The 22,093-nt window shown below is 42.9% G+C and overlaps 1 protein-coding gene across 6 annotated transcripts in view; it reads left to right on the top strand.

The window, feature by feature from the left end:
• LOC127381868 (C-C chemokine receptor type 8-like) overlaps window positions 1-10,106 on the top strand; it is a 40,081-nt gene extending 29,975 nt beyond the window's left edge. For all 6 annotated transcript variants that reach the window (XM_051612769.1, XM_051612767.1, XM_051612768.1 and 3 more), the window contains one exon: window positions 8,169-10,106. In XM_051612769.1, coding sequence (XP_051468729.1) covers window positions 8,178-9,233 — 1,056 coding nt within the window. In that variant the 5' untranslated portion in view covers window positions 8,169-8,177 and the 3' untranslated portion in view covers window positions 9,234-10,106. The remainder of the gene's footprint in view (window positions 1-8,168) is intronic.
• Window positions 10,107-22,093: the final 11,987 nt, after the last annotated feature.

Below are 22,093 nucleotides of genomic sequence, written 5' to 3'. Positions count from 1 at the left end.
GGTGCAAAAACGATTAAGGAAAACTAGACAGCTGCCAAAGGAGAACAGTGGCTACAATGAACAATTTAGAAAACATGACCAAAAAGGAAAAAGATGATGGAATATGAGCTATGAAGATTGAAGGGAAATACAGTTGACAAAATTTTTAAGCAGCTAGAAGAAAGTAGCAATTGTTCCTCCACAGATAAGATAAATAACTGACTCAAAGCATACCATGACAGTTTTAGATGAAGTATTAAGACATAAATATTAGGAGTGAGTCTGGAGAAGCACTGGGATGGTTTGTAAGGAGAAGCTGCAGGCAAAACAGGGGCTGGAGGAGCAGGCTGAATAATCGTGTGGCAGGAGTAACAGTGGAATTCTGCCCCTGCCTTTCAGGCAGGGGATAGACTACATCATCTTCCAGTGTCCCATCCAGCCTTGTTTTCTGTGATTTCTCTGTTCTATCTCATCCTCAACTGCATCCTTCTCTGTCCTCTGCCCTTAGGCAAAGCAGTGTCAGATGCTAATCTGAGAGATTGCCCATGCACTGATGTACCAAAGGTGTAGGACAACAAAGACTTAAAATCCCACATGCTTCAGGGTGAGAAAAAAGAAGCATCAGATAAGGAACAGATGGAGAAGAGTCTTGTTCTCAAAGACTCCATATGCAAGAGACATATTTGTTTACTTCTTTCTGTCCCACAGTTTACCCTGTCATAAACCATGAGTGAGAAAATCCTGCTCCCTGCTGACATTGTGATGAATGAGTTACTGTGCTGGGTGTTTTGCAAGGCACTGATTTCTGCTTGGGTGAAACGAAGCGATTGTGCAAGGCTGCAGCTGTCAGAGACACAATCTGTGTGGCTTTGGTGCTGGCAGTGAAAAGCAGAGCGTGGACCTCACCAGGCACCTCCAGCTGCTTCTCCTGTACAAGCTCAGCAACAGCTTTTTGGAGGACTCTCTGGCTGACAGCCTTCTTTTCTGCACTGAGCATCTGCTGCAGGAGAGAGGGCCAGAGCAGTGCCAAGTTCAGTTTTTTCATAAGCACATCTGCATGTGTCTGCACACACAAACACTTTGTTACAGTAATGCCACTCCAGTTTGGTGTAGGTTGTCAATATTTTTGCTGACCAAGCTGGAAAGAAAACCAAAAATTTCTGTCTGCTGTCAGCAAAACAGACACATCTTAGTTCTACTGGAAATATTCGAAGCTTTGAAGTCTGCTTGGTTTTGAGGAAGAAGAGTTAGAAGAAGTGATTATTTATAACAAAAAATAAATGCTATATTTGAAAATGACACGTTTAAAAATGAGAAATGACAATGCTTTGTCTGGAACTTGTCAGAATAAAGGATTGTGACTCTTTTTCTTTTTTTCCTTCTCTCTAATTTGAAGGGGGGAAATCCCCCCTAAGACAATTTGGCACTTTCAGAGATATTTTAGTCAGCCTAAATATACCTTTTTGATGACAAAAAAACCCAGTCACTCAACATCTCACCCAGCCAAAAAATCTCACCTGCCTCTTTGTACATGCACGTACAAATATGTTACCCCCGTTAAGAAACAGAACCAAACCACTCTGCTAGATGATATATTGGTACCTCTACACTGGCAATGGTCTGATTTAACAATTTTTATTAAGATGCTGTCGTCCTACAAAGATGGTGTGTTGATAGCTAATGCTGATAGACCTGAGCAATGTGGTAATAACTGAAACGCACAAGGATTCCTCAAAAGACAACTCCTGTGTGGGGTTTCCTCCTGTACCTCCCAGGTGGCTGCCAGCCCTGAGCACCCAGGGCTCAGTGTCCCCCTTGCCTGTCCCCACTGCCCTGTGGGGGTGCAAAGGATTCCCTGAGGATGTTATGGCTGGTCAGGGGTGCTTGCTGGTTCATGCAGGCAGCAGAGACACTTGGGAGAGGTTTGTTGGGGCATAGAGATGGCCAGGAGGAGAAATTTGGGGTGGGAGGTTCAACAAAGTGCTACCTGCCATGCTGTCCCCACACTGGAGAGGACCTGCTCACCCTGACCCCCAGCATCTTCCTTCTCCTGCAAAACCAAGCAGTCATCATTGTTCGTCCCATCAACCATGATGACTGCTGGTATTTTATAAGCCATTTTTGGCTGAGCAAAACAGCATCTCTGAACTCTGCATACCCCCTGTTGCAGTTAATCCTGGTTTTGTTTCTTCTGCTGAACTAAGTGACCTCTTCTCTCCTATCCTAATATGACAGAGTAAACCCTCTGAGATGTAAAGTGAGAGCTGATTTGAAAGGGGAAATTACTCTTTTTGACTAAGAAGCTGCTCTTATTTTGCTGTCAAGCAAAGGCAGAGGAAAGTGCTCTTCTTGGATAAAAGTGCCTGACATGTCTGGTTATCACTGCTTTGAGACTGGTGGAAGCAGAGCATCGTATCAAGGCAAATTCATCCTCCACTTTCAAGCCGGGTGCTATGATAGCAACTGGATCCAGGAAATAGTTGGTCTTTTCTTGGGAAATATCCTGCCAGGTAGGGTATCTTACTCTGCTGTTATTTCCATATTTTCCTAAGAGCTGCTACACTAACATGGGAGCCTGTGCTGTGGTGTCAGAAAGGTGCCCAAAAACAGCCCTACCAAACAGCCAGGGCCACACCAGGGCTTCTGGCTGGAGCTCCTGAGGCCAATGCAAGTTCTTGCTGGTGGCATCTTCTGTTGCAACCAGTTTCTGCTCTGTGTTCAAATTCAATTCACCTAGACTACCCATAGGAGGAAGGAGAGGTTTCTACAAGCAGCTTTGCAGTGACTAAGCTGGCCATCATCCCCAGACTGAGGATCTGCAGCGGTGGCATGGGATACGAAAATTCTCCTGAGGTAATAATGTCAGGTGCTGAGCTAGCATGCCCAGGTGTTCCCTTGTGCCAGTGAATATATCTGGCTGTGACAGCTGCAGATGTGGCCAAGCTGTTTGCCTCACAGCAAAACTCATTTTGGTCATGGCATTTGCCACAGGCTTTCCATTTAACACGAGTCTTCAGTGGAACAGCACTTCCCTGACCTTGGGGCTCCAGGTAGTTTGGGGGAATGGAAGTCTGCATTACTCTGATGTACTGGTCACTTTCAGGCTGATAGTGTCTTCATCAATATGAACGAACCATTGCACGTTTCCCCCCCCCCCCCCACTGAAACAACGATTCTGACAGAAGATAAAGCAGGAGAAACCGTAACTTCAGTGTGTAAATACAAGAACCACTTGTGGTGGTGATGGCAGCAGGCACAGATAAAGGGGAAGTGTGAAAGCTTTGGTGCACAATCTGATGGTGTGAGACTCCGCAGCACCCACTGGCTGCCTGGGGCCACTGTGGCCAGTGCAGGCTGGTCCTGACAACCACTGTCAAACATAAGACAAGCCAGAAGGCTCTTCCTACGGCAACATTTTGCCTGTGTTTTTGAACCTGAGCGGTGACTGAGATGCCTGTGCACCAGCAGTTTCACCAAGGTTCTGATGCCACACAGTTCTTCTCACCTGCAGCTCATAGTCCTGGTGTGTGGCATGGCTCCCACACCCAAGCCCTAAAGGACCATAGGCTGGAGCACCAGAGATACCAACAGTCACTTGTCTCTTTTCTGATGTATTTCCTTCTCACAGGAAAGTCCACAAGAGTGTGGAGAGACATCGCTAGCGCTAGTGTTAGTGTCCAGCTCAAACTCAGCTGGAGGGACACTGCAAGACAGAGCTGCTGGAGAAGGGAGCTCTAGTGTGGATTTTGGACAGGCTCTTAGCAAACAGATCTGAGACCTCCCTGCCCACCAGCTCCCCTCAGCATCTTGGGAGCATCCTGAGGCCCTGGGAGGGACTGCCTGGTGCCTGCTTTCCCATCCCTGGCTATGAGAACCTATGGGTCAGGCATCCCCTTTGTTCCCCTCAGCTGAGGACCATATTACACCAGCTGGCTTGCTCTCCTCCTGCGGGCAGGCTGCTCCACAGCCCCAGTGCCCTGCTAGCAAACTGCCTTCAGCCCAAGGGACAACCTGTAAATATTGCTCTTATATGCCTGTGCTTTCTGTAAGGTGAGACAACCCTCCTTTTCTCCTGGCTATTTCCTTGCTGGCTTGTCTGTCCATAGCAAAGTATTCCTTCCACCACTTTGTTTTACCAGTATGAGCCCAGCTCTCTGGCACTGCTCCTCCTGCCTCCTTGCAGTCTCTCTGCACCTCTTTCCACTTGAATTCAGCATTTTCAAGTGCAGGTGACCTTTTAACTTCCGTGTTCATTTCCATGTCTTGCTGGTTTACCACACTTTCTGCTTTATTATCCTCCTCAGGTGAACTTCAAAGGGCTGTTTGTTGGCTTGGTAGAAAATCCCTGTTAGCCTGTCTGGCCCTGGTGTAATTCAGGATGTGGTGAATGCAACTCACAGATGAAAAGTGTTGGGAAGGACCTTGTTGATTTCTATACAAATAGTAAATGGAATCGAGTTACATCATTTACTGTATTTCTGTAGCAGCAGGACATACTATCAACATATTACTAATCAGATAACTAATATAGAGAGACTAGAATAAAATAAAATTCTATTACAACAGAGTTAAAAAGTTAATTATGACCCCCCCAAAAAATAAATCAACAAGGAAGAAGGAGCTGGTCTCTGTTATGTAATAAGTTCATCTGGGTACTTAGAGGCAGATTGATGCCGTGGTCATGGGTAGCATTTTGGATACCTCAAGGGACAAGTCTTTTTCTTCTGGTTGTGCTACTGACTAGTGCCAGGTCCTTCATTAGGTTATTTTTTTTTTCCCTCGGCCCATTTTCTCACTTTGTTTTTGGTCTGCCTGCAGTATTTAGCTTCTCTTTTCTTTAGGACTGTGTTTCACTATTTATTTGTACAAGAGCCAGCAGGTGGAAAGCTACTTTGGATTGGAGGTGCTCGCTGTTACCAAAGAACATGGTAATAACTTTAATAACAGTCATGCTTTGGATCTGCCATGTACTTGCCTGGGGCTCTTGGGCAAATCTCTTGTGTTCTCTGTGCTCCTATAAATCAGGAAAACAGTGCTTATTGAGATTAATGGATGAAAAGCATACAATTTGGCTGACTTCTAAACCACCACCGTTTACAGTACTACACAAAGAAAAATAGTTTACAGTTACTGAATAAAATTAAAAAGTTTCAAGTTTGTCCTTGTTTCAGTATTTTGTCCTTGACCATGTATCCTAAATGCACTAAAATGTACTTTAAAAAAACCAAACAACAACTTAGCAAAGACACTCCGAAATACCTCCACTTGAATAAAAGCTGCTCAAAAATGAGTGCAAAGAGGTATCAGTAGCTGTAAGTTCTTATTTTGCTCAGAAGGCTAATACATTACTAATGAGGAGGGACATAACCAGTCTGCATGTTGATATTAGTTGAAGGAGATTAAAAATTAAAATAATGGATCTTGGAAAATACGTATCAGCTTCTGTAAAAACTTACGAATTTATTAGGATGTTTTCTGTGATGGAGACATCTGAGCTTTTAATTTTTTTGCTTAAACCAGGTGTGCAAACCCAGTAAAAAGCAAGCACTGTTCATGTGCTAGCTTTACTGTCCTCGGAAAGAGCCGTATTTTATTTCTGTTTCACAGAATGCTTTTGTAAGCCCTTTCACCCCTTTTCCTGTTTACCACAGCTACAAAACCTTCTATTTGTCTCAAAACCTGTTCTGTAACTGGCAGCTGCCCATTTGGCACCTGCATCTCATCCAATCTCAGCCCTCTTCACAAGTGATGGAGTAAACCTCTTGGAAGCTCCTGAGCCCAAGGGAAGACAAGGACACGATAAAAGGAGAAGGTGATCAGGGCCAACTGACAGAGTAGAGGCTTCTTGCTGTCAAAGGTAAAGTCCTTCCCCATTTACTGTGCTACTCTTAAAAGTAATGGGCTAATTTTGGCAACCAGGGGAAAGGGAAATGCAGCAGTTTTGTCTCTCTTGATACCCTCCGCAAAAGTGCTTTTTCACCTTGACTGTTTTGCCAGCTGATGTAGAAAAGGGGAGAAAATGGAAAATGCTGTGCCCTGGTTGGAAGTTATCAAAGATATTAAAGGTGTAAAGACATTCTGGAAGTCTGAAGTGGAGCATCTCCAGTCTCTGTTCAGCCCAGGAAAAGCACTTTTGAATTTTGCTAAAATCAGATGCATCATATCTATAAATCTGTATTTATGGATCTGCATCTATCTATCTATCTATCTATCTATCTATCTATCTATCTATCTATCTATCTATCTATCTATATCTATCTATATCTATCTATATCTATAATACAGTATTTTAATTTATTTCAATTTATTTTTTTTTTTTTACTTTTGGTTGTTAAATCTACAGACTGCTTTTAAGGGGTCCCTGAGAGGTGATTAAGAAAAACAAGCCATTGCTGCAACACCTACAGTCACAGCGTGTCAAAATCACACATCAAAAATATTAGCAGGAAATATTTTCTACCCGTATCTCTTGCTGCATGAACAACCATTATCTAGTGACTCAACGTTCTGATATTTAGGAGTTTATGCATGAAAATAAATTGGAAATAAATCATAATAATGCAGATGTCCTAACCTGAGCTGAAAATTAAATATAGGAAAGAATTACACTATCAACATAGATTGCAGCAGTGCTTTTCTCTCATCACTCGTTATTTCTGAACAATAAACTCTGTAGGGTTGAGTGTTTTATTTGTAATAGGTTTCTCTGCATTGCACATGCCAGCTGACTCTGGTGGAAACAGTCCTAGTGCCCCAAGAAAAGCTGAGACAGGCCATGAGCAGCATCCATATATGCAGCAGAGGACGAACACTGACTCCAGCACCCCTCTGAGCTGTGCATATGGATCCTCCTCTTTTCCTACACCAGGTGGTACAGCCAGGCAAGAAGGGGTGAATTCTGATTCCTTCCTCATCAATATAAAAACATTCACTCTTCTCTCTCTTTCCACCTATCTGAGCAGATATTTTTAATTCATGTACACTACTTTTAATGAATTAATCACTGTCATTCATACTATCACTACAGCTTAATAGGAATGATTATTACAAACTATTCTTCCCTCCTGGAAACTCTGGTCTTTGAAGATCTTTCAAGGTGTGATCAACCTCTCTGCAAGCATAACAGAGAGGTGCAGTGCACAATAAACCTGCAAATGTAGTAGCAGTGACAAGGAAAAGTCCTTTGAAATAGTGTCTTTGAAAGAACCATTACTTCTCATAATATGAACACTTAACTCAGCAAACAAGATCCCCTTTTATAGGGGTCATGATGTGATATCTGGAAAAGAAAAAAGAAAAAAAGATGGCTAAACCTAAACAACTGACTTACTTTTGCTGAGCAGGTCCAACTATTTCAAAGCTGTCTTTGTTTCAGTTCTTCAGAAATGACAGAGGGGAAACACTCCCCCCCCCCTCCCGATTGCCTAGGCTTTCTCTAAACTAGAAAACTGAAGTTGAGCAGAACAGGCAGGTCTGACAAGCTGTTGTGTTTTAGTAATAGACACAGCCAAGCTGCTCACCAGCTAATCTAGAGCTCAGCACTGCAAGTACTGCTGTGTAGCTCTGCAAACTCCTCGCAGTGGCACAGGGTTGGGTTGTTGTTGGTGGTTTTTTATATGATCCTGTAGCCACCCATGGAAAACTAGCTTACATGTCTCCGGACTCTGTGCCAGTATCTAGCCTTGATCAGCTCAGCTAAAAATGTGGTGATGCTGCTGGGTGATGGCTTCTTCCGTCTAGACGCTTTTATGAGACTCTTCATGCTGTAGGAAAAGGCACCCTGGGGTCCACAAGAAAGTCCAGGCTCTTAGTTCAGATTCAGGTTTTGTACCATTTTGCACCATTAGAACTATTCAGAGCATGAATTTTTCCTTGTCACTATACCAATGAGGGGCTAACTCATTGGTGATTTGGGGGAAGTTTTGGGGAAAGGCAGTTTTGGGGAAACTAAGAACACCCTAGTGCTCACACTTACGCATGTACAGGAAGGATTGGCCAGCTGCAGGTGCAGCCTTTTGGGTGGCACAGCTGCTCTTGTCCAGCCAGTGTGACTTAGACTGCATTTTGCAGTCCCTCTCTGCCTGCAGGCTGACCCATGGGCTCAATGTGGCACAGAGAGAGGCAGAAGCCACCTTGGGAGTCCTGTGCCAGGATAACCAGCCATTTATTCCTTCCTCTTTCTTGCACAGGTATCTGAGATGAATCCCACGAGCCAGTTCCTTGGCACAACAGAATATGACTATGGATATGATGAAAACACTGCTCCATGCTTTGAAGGGAACAGCTTTCACAGGTTCAGATCCTTCTTTCTGCCAATCCTTTACTGCCTTGTGTTTGTCTTCTGCCTTCTGGGGAACTCCTTGGTCCTTTGGGTTCTCCTGACCAGAAAAAGGCTGACGACGATGACTGACATCTGCCTGCTGAACCTCGCAGCCTCTGATCTCCTCTTTGTTGTGCCTCTCCCTTTCCAAGCCCGTTACGCTTCGGACCAGTGGGTTTTTGGCAACGTTATGTGCAAGATAATGGCTGGTATTTATTACACAGGGTTTTATAGCAGTATTTTCTTTATAACCCTGATGAGCATAGACAGGTATATCGCAATTGTCCATGCTGTCTATGCCACGAGGATACGGACAGCCTCTTGTGGCGTAACTGTCAGTTTAATCCTGTGGCTGGTGGCTGGCTTGGCTTCTGTACCCAACATCATGTTCAACCAGCAGCTGGAAATCGAGCAGTCTCTGCAGTGCGTCTCCACGTACCCTCCAGGCGACAATACCTGGAAGGTTGTTTCTCAGTTTGCAGCCAATATCTTAGGCCTCTTGATTCCCTTTAGCATCCTCATCTGCTGCTACACCCAGATACTGAAAAACCTGCAAAAATGCAAAAATCGGAACAAGGTCAAGGCGATAAAGATGATTTTCATCATCGTCATTGTTTTCTTCCTCTTCTGGACGCCCTTCAACATCGTGCTGTTCTTGGACTCTCTGCAGAGCCTGCACATCATCAATGACTGCAAGGTGAGCTACCAGATAGCCCTGGCCCTACAGGTGACAGAAACCATCTCCTTCATGCACTGCTGCCTGAACCCTGTGATCTATGCCTTCGCTGGGGTAACATTCAAGGCCCATCTTAAAGGGCTACTTCAGTCCTGTGTCCGTGTCTTCTCCAGCCCTGTCAGAAGTGCTGAGTTTGGTCAGTCGGTTTCAGCACCCAGCCAGCTCTCCGGCTGCTCGGACAACACAGGGTTCCTGTGATCCCACCTGAGCTGCCTTCTTCTGGTGTGAGTAGTTGGCCAAAGGTCTGAGGTGGCCCTGGAGGTTGCACCATGTATGCAGCATCCTCTTGGAGGGACCAGTACACCTGTATTTCCTTTGGGCAGCTGCTGTGAACTACGGCACAATAGCTGGCAACGTGAATTTCCTAAGAGCACCGATGCATTTGTTAGATGGTGACCTTACAATCTTGCCACAGAATTATTTTTAATTATGTTTTAGAGCTTTTTAAATACATTTCAGCGAGCTGGGTGCTTCCTCTAATTTTCATTTTTTCCTTTGCTGAAAACATCGCTTCTGCCTCACCACCCAAATATGCTCTGCCTTGTGGAAACTGTTCCGTCCCTGAATCCCTACATCGTGGGACAGGCATGGGACACCCCTGCGGGAAGCAGGGAAGGGGACAGCATGCGATTACTTCACATCACAAAGAAGGAATTCCCTCGGCCATTGTCACCATTCCCCCTTTGCTTCATCTCCCAGATAGAGCCCCCTCAGCTCACAGCCCCATTGCTTTGCTGTGGGACACTTCCTGGGGCACAGCCAGGGGGTTCCTGGAGCTGCTGCTGCCCAAAAGCAGCCTTTGGTGGTGATGCCTTCAAAATAGCAGAGCAATGCCTCCAAGTGCCCCCTGTACAGGTGGCTGGTGGAGGCCCATACACTTAAATATGCCACCATCAAGGCAGCCTGGTAGTCTGCATCACTGCTGGAGGTGTGGAACCTCCAACTCTGGGCCCCCCACACCTACTGCTGAATGTCAACACCATCAAATGACACACAGCATGTAGGCTCTGTCTCTTTGTCCATTCCTCAGTATTTCCTGCCATTTTAGAAATGTTTTCTTTGAATAAACATATTAACTGCACCTTTTTGTCTTGGCTTCTGGGAGTCTTTCTACTAACAAGATAAGGATAAAGAATTTTTGAGCCGGTATCACATAAAATACCTCTGACGGAATCGAGAGGTGCCCTGAAGCTCTTCAGCAAAATAAGTCCTAACCCCGTTTTCCTGCTCAGAAAGATTTGTTCTCAAAATCCCAAATAAAATTCCCAGTGAAAAAGCAACATTTATGTTGAGGTAATATTGCTGTAAACAAAATTTTTACAGTTAAACAAAAGAGTACCTGAAACCAGGGAAAACACAGCCTGGATATAGTAAAAGATTGTATTTTCTAGGGTAATAAAAAAATATTTGTTTCCTTAATTCTGTCTTCACTTATGAAAATATAATTGCATTTTTCTGTTTCAAAAAATTTCAAATACATTTCTAACCTTTGGTACCAAAATGTTATTGCCATTAGCTACATAGTTTAGGAAATACTTCTTTCACTTATTATAGATAGTGTAATTAACATTTCTAGGTTTTATTTCTCAATGGATAAGAAATGCTGTGCAGCTCAGTTATGATATGGTTTTACTTCTCAGAAGACTTCATGGTATTTAGAAACAAAGGCCTCTGATAGTGAATTTCTGTGGGTTTTTTGGTACTGTGCAGGCACTTTGAGGATCAAAAAGAAACATGGGTCAGCATCTCAGGTCAGGTATTTCCCCGTGGCCAGAATTTTGGAGTCTGGGTAAAAGTATTTCTGTTCAAAAAGTTCAGTGACATTTACCATCATCTTACCTGCTGATGTTTCGAATTAAGATGCATGGGAGAAGAAAGTGAAGTTATAAATATATATTCTTTATTAATTGGTATTTGAAGAAGAAGGGAAGATGGAAATGTTTTCTTGGCCAGCTGTCACACACTGACACCTTCCCAGTGAGGTGCGTCACTGTAGCTTAGACAGCACAAAACTTGGCAGTCAGGACCCAAGTTTTCTGGCTGCAGGCAAGAGGCACAACTGCCTGATCAAAGAAGGGATCCATGTCCAAAATAGACTGCATGGGACTTACAGAACCAAGGAGCTACCTTCAAGAATATGAAGTATCTGTGGAGAATCCCCTGCACTTTGTTAGGTCTCTAGATTTCAAAGAATGATCATTTCATACCTACCAATGTTTTTGGCAGCTTTTTTTTTTTTTTTCTGATTGAAATTGGCCACCTATGAAACAGCAAAGAATTTGTCCCGATCAATTTGTTTTCATAGAATCACAGAATGGTTTGAGTTGGAAGGGACCTTGAAGATCATCTAGTTCCCACCCCCTGCATGGGCGGGGACACTTTCCACCAGATCAGGTTGCTCAGAGCCCCATCCAACCTGGCCTTGAGCGCTTCCAGGGCTGGGGTTTCTACAACTTCCCTGGGCAACCTGTTCCAGTCTGGAACCCCCCATGCAGGAGGGGTCTTTCAAAAACACAAGATGGTCAAAACCACTGCAATTTTGCAAAAATCATGCCCCTTTTCAGTTTGCTATATCATTCAAAATGATAGGCCCCAGATTATGCCTCAGCCGTGCGCAATTCTTTCCAATGCCACAATGAAAATTCTGCAAACGTGAAGAGACTCTTGTGTCACGAGGGCAGCAATGTTTTCAGGAGTAGACTAGGATTCTTTCTGAGTTACAAAAAAAGAGCCAAACTCTTTGGTTTCTATTTTTTTTTTTCCCCAACTCCCACTGAAATCATGCTCTGTATGTGTGGGTAATAACAGAATATAGCCCAAAGGATATGTGAAGCTTCCTCTTTTAGAAGAAAGTTAAAAAGAAGGTTTTGCTGGACCCACTGCAGAGTTTCTTCCTTCTCTTCCTTGTCTTCCCCTGCTGCATTTGAAAGACTGAAAGAATTAATTAGGATAGATATAAACCCCTCATCCTCTGCTCAAGTACAGTCAGTCTCTCACAGATCAAGACTAGGGATTCTAAAGAGCTCTTCCCTTTAGAAGGCTCTTTGTCTGTCCAATGTGGCTGCAAAAAGGAACAATGCAAATAGCTACATTACCCCTTTTCTTGTACGAACTACCGGAATAAAGATACCAACATACCCAGCATTATCTCAAGTACTCAGACACAGCAGAGCTCTCAGAAGCATTGTGCTTCTTCTCTAAACATGCAACTTTACTTTTTAATGACGTGAATCCACAGAATTTTATACTACTCTTATATGCAATGGAAAGAATCTACGGAGAGATTAAGCGATGTTCAAAAATTTGTGCACTTCTAGGCACTAAGATAGTTCTGGGTAATAGCACTACACTGGCAGGATGCTATTAAGGAGCTGGTACTGCCATTTTTTCCATTATCCTTTTTTTTAGGTAGAAACTTGTGAACCCCAGTCTGCTTTCTTCTGCAGATGTAATATTTTTTCTGGATTAAAGCAGTCAGCAGATGCACTAGTACCTCAGTTTCAAGGGCTTTGACAGAAAGTAAAATTAGTAAAATAATTTTGCAGCCTACTCATAACCAGACCAACTGGTTTTCATGTGCTGAGGTGTTGTTAGCTGCAAATACCACTGCAAAAGCACCAAGGAACATTCGGGTTTGATGTCACCTGGATTTCCTGGTGCTGTGTGGGGTAATGTGAATATACATGCCAAAATATCTAGCTCAATCTTATTCCATCTCCTAATCAGATGTTGCACAACTACAGCAAATACTGTTTCTCCAAGAACCAAATTCTAACACCTACCATTGTTGTCAGATTGCCAGCTGAAGTGCTAACTACCACTTTTCATGTTTGGCAACATTTCTCTAGCTAGTTCTAAAATGTGTCTGAACGTGCTTGAACTTTCTAGGTATCGATGTTCATCTAACATGTTTCACAATCCTCCCCTTCAGCATGTCATATTTCTCTGCCCTTTTGTGGTGTGATGCCTGTGACACTATGACAGTACAGTCTGACCTTATTCTAGTCCGAGACCACTTGGCACTGTGCAACAAAACACCCATATGCACACATCCTCAAAAACACTCGCCGTACCTTTAAAATAAATAAAGTATAATAAAACTGTGCAAGGCTGTGCAAAGGAGAACTGGGGAAGCTAGAAAAGCAAGAACTTAACAAAAATATGGTGCTGTGGGTGATTCCTCCTGGCTTTTCTCCAGCATGTGGTTGCCAATTTCACAGCTTTTGTAATGTTTGTCAATCCTAGTGACTTACCATGGGGCAGCTCAATGCTAAGAAGAGGTGAGACTGAACTTTACATGTGTCACATCTGGCCCATCTCCCCATGCTAGGCTCATGGGACATCTGATTTCTTGAGGGCTCCTGTGAGATTAGATAAATGAATATGGGACATCATTCTACAGGGAAAAAAAAAATCCCTTAAATTGAGGTTGTACCTATTCAGGAACAGGTTGTGCACACTCTTGCTCTCTCTTTGGCCCCATGAAGCCTCCATTTCCATTAGGAAAAATGAAGAGCTGCAGCTGGTGTGAGAGCAGGGTAAAGTGCTGGTTTATTCTGTGTTGGCACCTGGATTTGCCCTTATTGTATAGCAGCTGCAAAGGTCTGTTACCAGATTAAGGGGCTATGCCCTCCCAACAGGAACAGTGACTGAAGGTCAGGGGAGACAGCCCAACGAAGTTGTAGAGAACATCTACTTTCATCACCTCTTCCACTTCTGGGGAAAAAAAAAAAGGATGTTAATTTCTGACTAAATAGTGGAGTTTGATTTATTCAGCCTTTTTTTTTTTTTTTCCTGCATCAGCTCAAGCTCCTAGAAAAACACAGATAGAACTCTCAATTAAGATGCTTAAACATTATGAAAAAATGGGAATCAACCCATAGAAACCACTCCTTATGTCAGAAATAATGCAATGCTTCAGGATGATACAGCTCTGGAAAAAAAAAAATTACTTTAAGCTTCATCTTATAATACTACATTACTTCAGCTAATCTCAGTGAGTTTGGGAAACTATGAGTATATTCCTCTGAAGAGCTGAAAAATGTATTCAGCCTCCTCCCAGTAGTTCTTTTGTGCCCATTACATGCTGAGGGCAGTGGTCTCTAAGCAGACCCTGTCACTGGCACACTCAGGCAGCTTTCCAGCCCTGGGGCAACCCACTCTCAAGAAGTTAGGCCCTCTGGCAAATATGTGAAACTCAAACAACATTTCAGATAATTTCACAATAACAAGCTTAGCTCAAAAATCACCCACACTACTAGATGGCAAAGATGTAGAAAAAATGAGTTTTAGGTGCTAGAAATAAGTTGGTTTGTTGTTTGTTTGTTTTTCCAGTGCAATTTCTGTGCTGGGCAGTTCAGGGTCACAAAAAGAAAACAAAGTCACTTTCAAAATAAAAAATGTGCCAACATGGTAACTACAGTATCACACAGAGAGACTGCTTCAGAGTCACAGACCTGTGAGGTGAAAAAAGTGTTCTGCTGTGCTTGGGCTAATTAGCAGCTGACAGCTATGACTAACAGGTCCTGCAGCTGCTGGCCCGGGATCTAGCTCAGATGCACCTGTAACTGTGCAATATAAACACATTTCTCCACTTATTACACCCTGTGCACCAAAATGTCTCCAGGAATGGCTGTTGGAAAGTCTGTCAGGTTGTCCAGCAGTTCAGGGACATGGACATGGGTAGTTGGTGAGTTTGTGACCATAGGGGCATGGGGAGACATGAAAAAGCCTCAGCCTGTGGCTGGGGTGGGAGAATTGTGAAAAACCAAAAAGTGCCATGAACCCAGCACAAGGTGTCTAGAAATAATATGGAAAAAAAAAAAAGTCAGCAACAGTTGTTATATGGTAGAAGATAAAGTTACAAGAAGGGAAAATGTGAAGTTATGACTTGGCACTGCTCTTAATTCTAGGAGCTGTTTTAGCCACTCTCTTACTCAGAAATTTCAACCCACTGTAATATACTCTTGACCTCTTTTTCCTTTGTTCTGGGGTACTTCCCTTACCACAGTCTTCCCATTTCTAAGGACTACTTCCTCTGTTTAGAGGTGTCTCTAGCACCTTGATTTCTTTTCTTCTATAAACATGCTAGTGGGTAGCTCGGTGCCTTTGTCCCCATTCTTTCCTGGATAGCACACCTCTCTGCTTCTCTGTATCAACCTGCCAGGTTGTTGGCTCTCAAGAGCTGGGGCTGAGCAAAGATGCTCTCTGCAGGTTAGTGAGTGAAAGAGATGTTGCTGAATTCCTCTAGCCTCGCTATCTCCATATCAAAAATGTATACATTTCCTGAAATATACTACTGTATCTATTTCTTCCAGTAATACAGTACTGGTATTGCTGTTGACAGGCCACAGGCTTTATTAGTACTCAGTGTGCAAGCCTGGCTTTATCTGAACTCACATTGACCTGCCTGAAGCTTTGTTTTTGCTTGGTTTAGTTGCAACAGCTGATCTTCTGAGCAGGTAGCTATATTTAATTTGTCCTAGTTTTGCTTCTTGCTGGAACCACCCATGGAGCCCTTCTCCCACTACCAAAAATCCCACCAAACCAAACGAGCACGTGTCCTCTCTTATTCATTCCAGCGCTTTTCAGTGTCAGCTGGTTGGTCTCTCTCCTCCTAATGGGTCATCCTGCTCTCCTCCTTCACACTGATTCTCAAGCTAGCTGGTAAATTGTGTTTTCATTTGTCACAGCTTTCTGATACAGCTTTTCCAGGTTGTGGCTGATGTCCAGAACCTTTGGCCCTAATTTTTCTAGGCTTTTTTCTCAGGCATAGAAAACATTAGGCCATATCCCAGGAAAGACACAGGCTTGTGGGATTTAGAGTTACCTGAGAGAGTTTTCAATTAAATGAGGTAGAGGGAAGGAAGTTGGAAGTGTCGGTAGTGAGCACCATATGAGTATTTAATGTTTAATGTATTTAACATATGAACAACTAGGAGATAAGAAATAGTCCCTTGTCAGTGTGAAGAACAGTAACATACGTTTAACTTCTCCACTATCCAAGGACAAATGCTTATAGTACTGAAAATATCTTGTGAGTTGAAGCATCAGTGTATGGTGTTATTCTCCCAAAGAACCATGCCAGCTTGTTTTTCAGATTTCAGGTGAATCCAAGTGCACTTCAGGCCATGCAAATAGGTTTTTCTGCTAAGATTCACTTAAAGTTTTATGTAGGACTTTATCCCAGCATACATTAGTGCAACTTTGGCAGAAATATCAGCCTGCCTTTGAATTGTCTTGCTCAGATGGCTTTTCAGTTGAAGTTATTTTTATAATTTATTTGTGGCTTGCTTTCCTCTTTAGACTTACACAGTCTCTTCCAGGAATGGCAAACTAGTTTGCGTGTGCTAAACATGCAGGCATAGAACAGCAATTGCAATGTGATCTGAGAGCTTCACAAGCACAGGTGGTCTTGGCTTTGTATCACACTGGCCAGCACTGATACTGTTTTGCCCAGTGGCACAAACAGCCTATCCACAGCTGTTCACCTAGCAGAGCAGGTGTAAAATATCTCCCTTGTAGACAAAGTTGTAAGCTAGGTCTTCTATTCCCGTTATGAGACAGCAATTAGTACTGCCTTTAAAAAAGAGAGAGAATGCAATAAAATTTACCACACCATAAGACAGAAGATACCACAGTGATCCTCATTTCTGTGGATGGAAAACACCATGCACAGTCTGTGGTATCACAGATGCTGTGGTGTGGTTAGTTTGCTGTGGACTGTGAGAAAGGTTTTGCTGACTTACCTAAAGCCCAGTGTCTTCTTAAAGTTTCTCTGCAGAAGTTACTAAAGAAATGGTATCTCCACCCTGTAAATAAAACGTATGGGAAGATGATTAGGGTCAGATTCAGTATGTCTACTAATTGGTGTAGATGGCTACCAAGCTAGCTTCAGACTACTGGACTTTGCATGGGTGAGTTTTCTCAGGAATAAAGGTATGCAGCAGTGTGAGGCTGGTCTCTGAGAAGACTGAAGACCAGCTTGGTCTCATTGTGTCTTTTGGACTCAGTTTCATTGAGCAGCCCCACAGATATCTAGGAAGCACAATCAGGGAAGACTTACATTTCAGAGGTGCCTCGTCCTGTGCCACAAATACTCCTGGAATCTGCAAGCTTTTCACAGGGCAGGCACAAGTTCCACTAAGAGATTTAGGGACCTAGGCCTGAATTTATCCTACCTACCCTTAAGTGTCTACTTCCAGTACATAAATGAAGCAACTTCCCCTTCCACTTAAATTTAGATATTCACAGAAGGCTTCTGAGGTTGTGTTCCTCATGTTCCAGGGCTCAATGTGAAGACCAGGAACCAGCAGCTACAACAGAGGGGAACCATGGCCCAGCATTATACTTTGCTTCAGGGAAAAATAGTTCACAAACCAGGTTCCCCAGATTAATGGATGCTTGCTTGATAGTGTTATTCACAATTTTGGCAATTTGGCTCCCCCATTGCAAAATTGAGATAATTGTATTGATTCTTCTAATAAATGTGGTGAGAAGACAAATACTGTAGTATCTGTGAAGCAATCAGATATTACCCTGACAGAACTAGAGACGTGATCATGAGGGAAAAGCAAAACTAATCATATAATGGAATCATAGAGGAATTAATTAAATCTGCAGTCCAAGAAGGGTCTGGGTAGTGCACATTAAATAGGGCCCGGTCCTGCACACCAGTAAGAAAGAAGAACCCTGAATAACCAGTCCCTCAGCTGGGAGGATGGCTCCTGCAAACTGAATGAAGAAGCATCATGATGTGTGTACTCCAGAGGTCAACACAAAGGGCAGAATGCATCGAGGGACTTTTGACAAGGCCTTGTAGCAAGAGGACAAGGGGTAATGGATTAAAACTGTAAGAGGTGAACTTTAAATTAGACATTAGGAAGGAGTTCTTTAGTGTGAGGGTGGTGAGACACTGGAACAGGTTGCCCAGGAAGCTGTGGATGCACCATCCCTGGAAGTGTTCAAGGGCAGGTTGGATGAGCTCTGAGCAACCTGGTCTGCTGGAAGGTGTGCCTGCCCATGCAGAGGGGTTGGAACTAGACCATCTTTAAGGTCCCTTCCAGCCCAAACCACTCTGTGATACTATGATTTCCTTGTGTCATTCTTCCTATGAACAACTCAGAATAGCTTAAGAATATGTTGAACACCCAATTTACTTACATCTCAGTTGTCAAGTCTTTCTTCTTTAAGACTCTATGACATGCCCCAAAGCTGTGGGGAAGTACTATGCCACCTGAACCGCTAACAATGCAACTTTCATATGCCATCAATAGAAACTGTGTTTTGCTTTTATGTATCTTCCTACCTCTTCTAAAACACAGTGCCCCTCTAGAACACCCGTATGGGTATGAGGATGTAAGGGAGGAGGAGGATGGCCTTTGCAGCCATACTTCTGTGACACAATGGGAGAACAAAGTTTTGATGGGCAAAAGAAGGATACAGACTTCGTAGTAACCCAGTACATCCATTCCTGCTTCTGTGTGGGTCGTCAGCAGGGCTGATCTTGGGATCTATAGCATAGGTACCTTCCTCTTCAGCAAAGAACAGCAAATAAAAAATATTTGGCTTGATCTTTATTCAAAATAAAGAATGGTTCTTTCCTGTTACCTAAAGCCCCAAAAATTTCATTCAGGTTATCTGAAACAACTGATTGGGCTGTAATCCAGTTTTATCAATGTACAGGTTAGCTGCCTAGTCTGAACCCCTTGTCTAGGCTCTTCCTATCGCCAAAGAAAGCCCTCTCCACATGGTGATTCATTTTAGCCGAAGGTGGAGAAGCTCAGAACAGGGGCACACCTACCTCTATCTTTTGACTATAGAGGGAGCCCTTACTCTGGCTAGCAGACTTCCCACTGAGGGTGGCAGAGGTGATTCCTACAGCCTACAGCTGTTCAGTTAGAAGGAGTCTGGGTTGAATTAACTACCAACGCACCATGCAGGGTCCTCCTGTATGGCCCTCCTTGTGCTCACCCGAACTTGCCACATGCCCATCCCTGTTACCTTGAGGACAGTCAGCAAAACGTCTGCTGAGGGCTACTGTGGAGGAGGATGCTCAAAAGGCATCTACTACACTAGGACTTGGTCATTCATTCATTGAACTCCTGGCTCAACACAAAATATATACTTCATCCAATTTCACCATAAAAAGGCAGGCTGAAGCACACCAGAGAATGAAATACTGACTCAATTGGTATGCACCTTCCATCATCTCACTGTCTTGCTTTGCCTGAAATTCTTAAACATGCTCTGACACAAGGACTGAAGTCAGCAGTTGTCCTTCCATGTGGGAGGTCTAGAAGAGGAGTTGAACTGCAAGAGCATCACTTAATCTTTGCTCTGATCCTAGTGGCATTCAGCTAAGGCCCATTCATTTCTCTTTAGACAATCTGCTTGGTAATTTTACCAATATTTTTTGCCAATAGTGAACTGTTTCCAGCTTGCCCTTTTACCCCATAGAAAGAAAAAAAAGACACTTCTTCAAGAAATTAGGAAAATTATGTCAGTGCCCCGAGTCAAGCCCCATGTCTTGACTTCAGTATCCACATCACACTCTAAATTTGAGGCAACAGTATTATTGTAAAAAAAAATCTACTTCTCTCTTACATTCAGTGGTTGGTGGACTAATAGAAACACACCAAGGTTTGGTTCCCTTGTTTCAGTTCTGTCAATGACAGTGTTGTGACAGCTTGTAGAAAGCCCCAGCTGAAATAAGACAGTTTTGCTGCAGAAAATTTTGTTCTTTTTTGATTCTTCTCTTTCGTACAACCAAGCAGTACTTCCCTGTTTATAAAATTTCAATTAATTAGCATAGTGAAGTTCATGTACTCCTTTCTTCCCTTCTTGCTCTTTCTAATTTTATAGTTGGAGAATCTAAGCAGTTCTTTAATTTTATAAGGCAAACAGTCTTCACTTGGCAATGTCTCTGATTCTGGGAGGCTCTTCTCCAGATGCTTCCTCTGCTTCCATCTCCTAGGCAGTTCATTGGATTATTAATGTTCATAAAGCTCAATTACACCCTTACAGGAAATATGCTAAGAGTAATATAATAGAAAACCAGATTGAGAAAGCTCTCCATAAATCATCTAGTACTTTCCCAAAAATTTCTCACAGGCCATGCTTTCTAGACTGATGAACACTTTGTTCTCTTCCCCTGGATTTCTTTAGAGCTCAAACATCCCTGAAAAAGGGATTTTCAGGTGGCTCTGCCCTTTTTAACAGGTCCTGTCCACTATAATATCATAATAATTTAGCTACAATTCAAGATTTATTCCCAAGTGCCTAAAATTAAGTGGCCAATATGAGATATTTCTTCTCTTTGAATCTTTGTTTTATTTCTGTGTGTTAATCTCAGCCAGACTTTCTGAAATTTTTTGCATTACCAATTCAGAAAGAAATAGTCCCTGATTTTCAAAGGTCAGAGCAATTGGAGCTCAGGCAGCCTGAAAATACTGTCCACCTGCCTTCAGTCTAAGCACACAGACTGGAGGCACAAAGAATTCAAACTATTTCAAAGCAATGTGTGTAAAACTGTACTTTCTCAAATTACACGTGAGTCGTGAGTCACTCATAACCCAACACAAGGATCCATCAGATGGATTACGCCAAACTCAAGACCGCTGCTTACCTCACAGATTATGAAACTACCACATAGGTCTTCCAAGGATGACTTCTTCTGTGATCTCTTCTAGCACTGGTCTGTGTAAGAGAGGAAACAAAACCAGGAATTTATTCATTCCTGAGACTTCAAATTTTAGCAGTTCTTTCAATATATGGACACTTGCAGGTTTGTTTACATTTCCCCACACACACATTTGTTTTGAAAATACCGTCTGCATAGCATACTTGCTAATACAACTAGGTCTTTTTCTTCTCTTGCGTGGGAGGGATTCAATTCCAAAACTTCTGCCATCACTTAACAGGTAGGCCATGCTGGTTTCAAGTGTAACTGCTTTTTGCTTTGGCAAACTGGTAGAGCAAGCAAAGAGAAGGAGCTCAGTGACTCCAGAAAGTCCCTTAAAAAGGCTGAAGGAAGCCCTAGTGTCACAAGACAGGGAGAGAAGAGGGCAAGGATTACTCTGGCACCCCCAGACAATTACATCCACCCGTAGCTTCTGTGCGATTGACTTCAAAGGAGTCCTACCCTCTAGAGCCTAGACAGGCCCCTTCTCCAGGCAACCATCCCTCTTTCTCATGGGCCAGAGAAAACAAAGTGTCTTAGGCAGGATTTTCAATCCTGCAAGCCAAGCATTTCTTTACCAGGCATAGTAGTTCACAAAAGATTAAACTTGCAAACAAAACTGCATGTATATTGAGTAGGAAGAGATGTCCTGAGTGGTGAAAATTATAACTTCTCGAATTCAGTCAGCAAATTAGAGGGTGATGGTATAGAAAGAAAATATAGGTTATGTCTCCCTGTTACCTACTGTGTCCCTGTAGGGAAGGTCCTTCCTGTTCATGCTTGAAGATTTTCAGTGTTTGCAGCAAAATCTACACACCCCTTCCAGATGAACAGGAAATGTTTATGTTCTTTCAGCCATCACAGAGACCTCTCTTCCTAACACCTTGCTTAGGGCTCCAGAAACAGCTCTTTGAGTCTCCTGAACTCGTGGTCAGGTTATTTATCTCTTGTTTTATTGAAACTCCAGGTAGATTTTCCAGGAAATTACAAAATCCAGCTATAATGTAGCACAAGCCAGTCTTACAGCTTTTCAGGAATACTGCAGGAAAATGCTCAGCAAAAAAAACCCTACAAATTTGAAAAAGGTAGCCTTGCTATAACTTTGTATAAAATTGTAAAAAGACTGCTCAAGGAGCAGATAAATGGCTGTATCATTAATCAGTCCTGGTTTATAATGATCTCTTACATAGGTATCAATTATCACTCCAATGGCTGGATGCTGTTGCAGCTGCACTGCTGATGACATTGGTGAAATGAATGCTTTAAAAAGATAAATACATGACAGCATCCTGTACACTGAACTAGGCTTCCTGCCTTTGAAGCCAATATATTTTAACCACTTTCTGTTATTTTACTCTCTTTCTTTCTATTGCTTTCA

This window comes from Apus apus, chromosome 2 (genome assembly GCF_020740795.1).
Source record: "Apus apus isolate bApuApu2 chromosome 2, bApuApu2.pri.cur, whole genome shotgun sequence".
NCBI lineage: Eukaryota > Metazoa > Chordata > Aves > Apodiformes > Apodidae > Apus > Apus apus.
The sequence above is the reverse complement of the archived record's forward strand: the minus strand, read 5'-3'. Positions and strand labels throughout refer to the sequence as shown.